The 4,211-nt window shown below is 39.1% G+C and overlaps 1 protein-coding gene across 1 annotated transcript in view; it reads left to right on the top strand.

Annotated features, from left to right (window-relative positions):
• Nucleotides 1–21: 21 nt before the first annotated feature.
• Nucleotides 22–4,211, top strand: part of LOC107696227 (guanine nucleotide-binding protein G(i) subunit alpha-1-like) — a gene marked incomplete at its 3' end in the record, with an annotated part of 14,673 nt that continues 10,483 nt past the window's right edge. The window contains exon 1 of the mRNA XM_016496487.1: nt 22–486. Within this exon, the coding sequence (XP_016351973.1) occupies nt 369–486 (118 nt within the window). The remainder of the gene's footprint in view (nt 487–4,211) is intronic.

The following is a 4,211-nucleotide window of genomic DNA, read 5'->3' as shown; positions in this document are numbered from 1 at the left end:
GTATGAAAAGAAGCAGGAAACTCTGAGCTGTTCGCCACTTTAACAGCAGTGGGAGAAGTGGAGCGTGAGACGGGCCGTTAATGACTCCATTTTTCGTTATTTTTAATCAACCATGGCCATCAAGGCACTCGACTGATTACTGACAGCCTCTGTTTTTGTTTTGTTTTAACATTAGAAACTTAGGCGCGTGGAAAACTCGAGTTTGAAGAGCCTGCGCGTGTGTGAAAGAGTTGGGCGTGAGGCGTCGTCGGGGTGGCTCCCTCATTTAAACCACTTGTGATTTCACATGAGATTTCTTTCTTCCTCGCATTTTTTTTTAACTTCTTCGACTTCTTATATCGTTTGAAAGCGTTCGAAACTCCAGAAAGATGGGGTGCACCCTGAGCTCGGACGACAAGAGCGCCCAGGAGAGGAGTAAAATGATTGACAAAAACCTGCGGGATGATGGAGAGAAAGCGTCGCGAGAGGTCAAGCTGCTGCTGCTGGGTGAGTTAGCCGCTCCGCTAGTCAATAGGCCCATTAAAGTTCTCTTAACTGCACATATAAGAGACTTTAGCACTAGATTTAATATTTCAATAAGCTATGAGTGGAAAATGAAGCACTCAAGTGCATATTCAAAGACGCTGGAAACTTTTCTGTTCCTAGTTATAGTGCTGGTGTCTCGGCTAGCATATGAAGCTAATTAACTCGGTTCATTTTCATTTTCACTCGAATCAGAAAACACTGTTTTTAATAGTTTAATTTATATTTCTATGCAGTAGAGACGAATTAATTGCGTAAGTGATTTTATTTGGCTGTGTTCTGTCTTTTAGTTTGGCCTTGACCTTTTCAAAGTAACGTTACAGGTTTGCATATTCGCCAAGTGGCCAGTTAGACGCAAACGGCGCTCAGATAATCCAGCCAACAAAAGACTAGTTTAATCCAATTTAATCCGAATTGCCTGATTTACGGAGATAGATCTGATAGATTACCCTAAACCTCATCCAATTATGATAAATGAGCTTGTGCATATGGAGGGTCCTGCTGGGTGCTTGGAGTAAACTGGATGCTAGATGGGCTTAAAAAGTGGTCCTGGTGGTTTTTCAGATATCACGAGTCTGGAAAATCTTAAACATGAATGTATGATTTGATTTATTAATTAAATAGATTTTCCAACACACAGCTCTTAAATAATCTAGAGTAGATATAAAGAAATATTTAATCGGCAGATATTGTTTATTAATTAATTGATAAATTAATTTATTAATTTATTTGCATTTAGACAATGGCTATCCCCCTTAGAATATATATATATATATTAAAAGCCCCTTATAGATTTAGATATTGGCAATAACAACATTTTCATATGTGAAATCCTACAATTTAATGCAGTTGCAGATTATATCTGTATATATATATATATATATATATATATATATATATATATCTGTATTATATCTTATAACAATATCTGTAGTTAAGTTTTTTTCTATTACGTTAAAGCAGTCAACTTGTAAATTCATTGTGATTTACATAGAGGCCACTCGTTTCTCAGTTTCTGATTCCTGTTTTGCATGTTTCTTCTGTACTTTTCCAGTATTTGTGTGCAAGCATTTTTCAGGACATTGACTAGTGAAGTCAAACTATTTATTCGCTTGTGATTGTTTTTGTTTTTTTTTCAAACAAAACGCATTTGTTTGCTTTTCTTGATTATCGATGGTGTGTGCAGCTTAAACATAATATTTGTTTTACAGAAAGTGTCACAAACTCCCTAAAGAGAAGCACTTGGTGACGTTTACATGCAGTACGCAGGTGTAGATTATATCTGTATATATATATATATATATATATATATATATATATATATCTGTATTATATCTTATAACAATATCTGTAGTTAAGTTTTTTTCTATTACGTTAAAGCAGTCAACTTGTAAATTCATTGTGATTTACATAGAGGCCACTCGTTTCTCAGTTTCTGATTCCTGTTTTGCATGTTTCTTCTGTACTTTTCCAGTATTTGTGTGCAAGCATTTTTCAGGACATTGACTAGTGAAGTCAAACTATTTATTCGCTTGTGATTGTTTTTGTTTTTTTTTCAAACAAAACGCATTTGTTTGCTTTTCTTGATTATCGATGGTGTGTGCAGCTTAAACATAATATTTGTTTTACAGAAAGTGTCACAAACTCCCTAAAGAGAAGCACTTGGTGACGTTTACATGCAGTTTCATTCATTTCGAAGAGCTGGAAAGTTTGGTGTGTCCATTTCCCTTGCAAACAATAATGGTCAAAGTTTCACTTAGATCTGGCAGTTTAATTATCCGTTTATTGTGCAGACCATTTTCCCATTGGTCCCGTCTTTTCTTGCTGTGTAAATTGTTAGAGGACATAAAACCTGCCCTTACGCCATCAAACTTTAGGGAATTGGTGTGTAATTATCTAGCTAACTGGATTCCCCCTATGTGCTGATTCATTATACGCCCTCTGTGTGCTGCCGCCTTGGGTTTGTTTGCTTTTTGGCATTGCGGATCAACAGCATATGTCCCTATGCCTGCTGTAAAACAGGCTGGAGTTCCTGTTTAGACTATAGAGTGGACAAATGGTGACTGCCAGGGTTGTTACTAAGAATAAATCCACTGCTGTGAAGAGAAAGTACCTTCATGGGTGGTTATTCAAAGAATTTTGTGTCGCAAAAGCCAATGAGTGTCACAAATGCTTATCAAAATGTAATAATTCAGTGAAGATGAGCACGTCTTCACGGTATAGAGCGTGTTGATCGTGAGTCTCAGGCAGTTGTTATTGGGGCCTTTCACACCGCTTTAGTTCCAGAACTAAATGTACCGTACTAAAGTACTGGGATGATTTTGCGCGAACTATTTTCCAGTACCATTTAAAGGGTTACATTCGCACCGAGAGTGTGTACTAAGAAGTGACGTAAGCCGGTCGACAGCGTCGTCATTTGTGCGCGGCGTTCAACAACAGAAACAAAAAAGAACAACATTAACAACAGGAGGATGGAGGACGCTGTGATCGGAGCTGTGTTTTTGTTGTCTTGCGGGTTTCACAATAATGGACATGGAAAGTCGACGTATACGTAAAGCGATTGAAAGAACGGAAAGGAGGACTAAGAATCTCCAACGACAACTGGCAGTGCTACATTTGCTACAAGTGCCTGCACTTCAGCGTCCGTCCATCTATCGCTGTTCTCCATACTTGCGAAATAAGTTGACAAAATGTTTACAGTATGTTTACACGGCGTTTTAAATCATGGTGGGTGAGGGTGTTTTCGTACGCGTTTGGCCAATCAATGTCTACTTACGTCACGATTAGTACCAGTTGTGCTGGTTAGACCCTGCTCCGGAGTAGGAGCTAATTTGGTTCTCGAAAAAGGCAGTCCGGTACTAAAATCGCACCCAGTTCCGGCGGTGCGAAAACGCCAAAAAGTGGGTAGTTCCACAGTTAGTTCTGGTACTATGAAAAGGTTCCCGCGGTGCGAAAGGCCCTATTGGTTGCCCAGGAACCACAGAGCCAGTCCAATTTTAGTACCATAAACGCAGCCGCAGGACACCTAACAAAAGGTGAAACCAGTGCTTTGGAAGTTAAGTTCAGTGTGTGGCATCAGACACTTGGTTTGATACATCTTAGAATAAAGCAAGCAAGCATCAATATAATTGACAGTGCTTATGATTAAGGATTTGAACCAACCCTTAACCCAAAATATTAAACTTCCAAAGGTTAATATTGAAGTAGGGACCAGAATGTCATACAGACTTTGGCTACTTTTGGCTTGGTGGCTTTAAAGGGGTCATGATGCGATTTCAAGTTTTCCTTTCTCTTTGGAGTGTTACCAGCTGTTCGTGAATAGATAAGATCCCTAAAGTTGCGAAGACTAAAGTCTCAAACCCAAAGAGATATTCTTTATAAAAGTTAAGACTGGTCCAAGCCCTCCTAAAACGCCTCGTTTAAACATGCCCCCACATGTCTACATCACTGTGTGGGAAGATTTGCATAACGCTGCCCAAATGTTCACGCAAAGAAAGAAGGCGTAACTTTATTGTTGCTGCCGCCGCCATGTAGTGAAGACGCTGTGTGTTTCGTTGCGAAAGCGAAACTACTTTTTTTGGCCTTCCAAAAGAGGACACAACTAGAGTGGTTAAGTTGTATTTACAACACTGTTCCAGAACAGTTCAACCCAAATATTCAGATGTGTGCAGCGCATTTTACGGAGGACG

This window comes from Sinocyclocheilus anshuiensis, unplaced genomic scaffold (genome assembly GCF_001515605.1).
Source record: "Sinocyclocheilus anshuiensis isolate Anshui unplaced genomic scaffold, SAMN03320099.WGS_v1.1 scaffold778, whole genome shotgun sequence".
Taxonomy (NCBI): domain Eukaryota; kingdom Metazoa; phylum Chordata; class Actinopteri; order Cypriniformes; family Cyprinidae; genus Sinocyclocheilus; species Sinocyclocheilus anshuiensis.
Note: the sequence above shows the minus strand (reverse complement) of the source record. Positions and strands in the feature narration are given on the sequence as shown.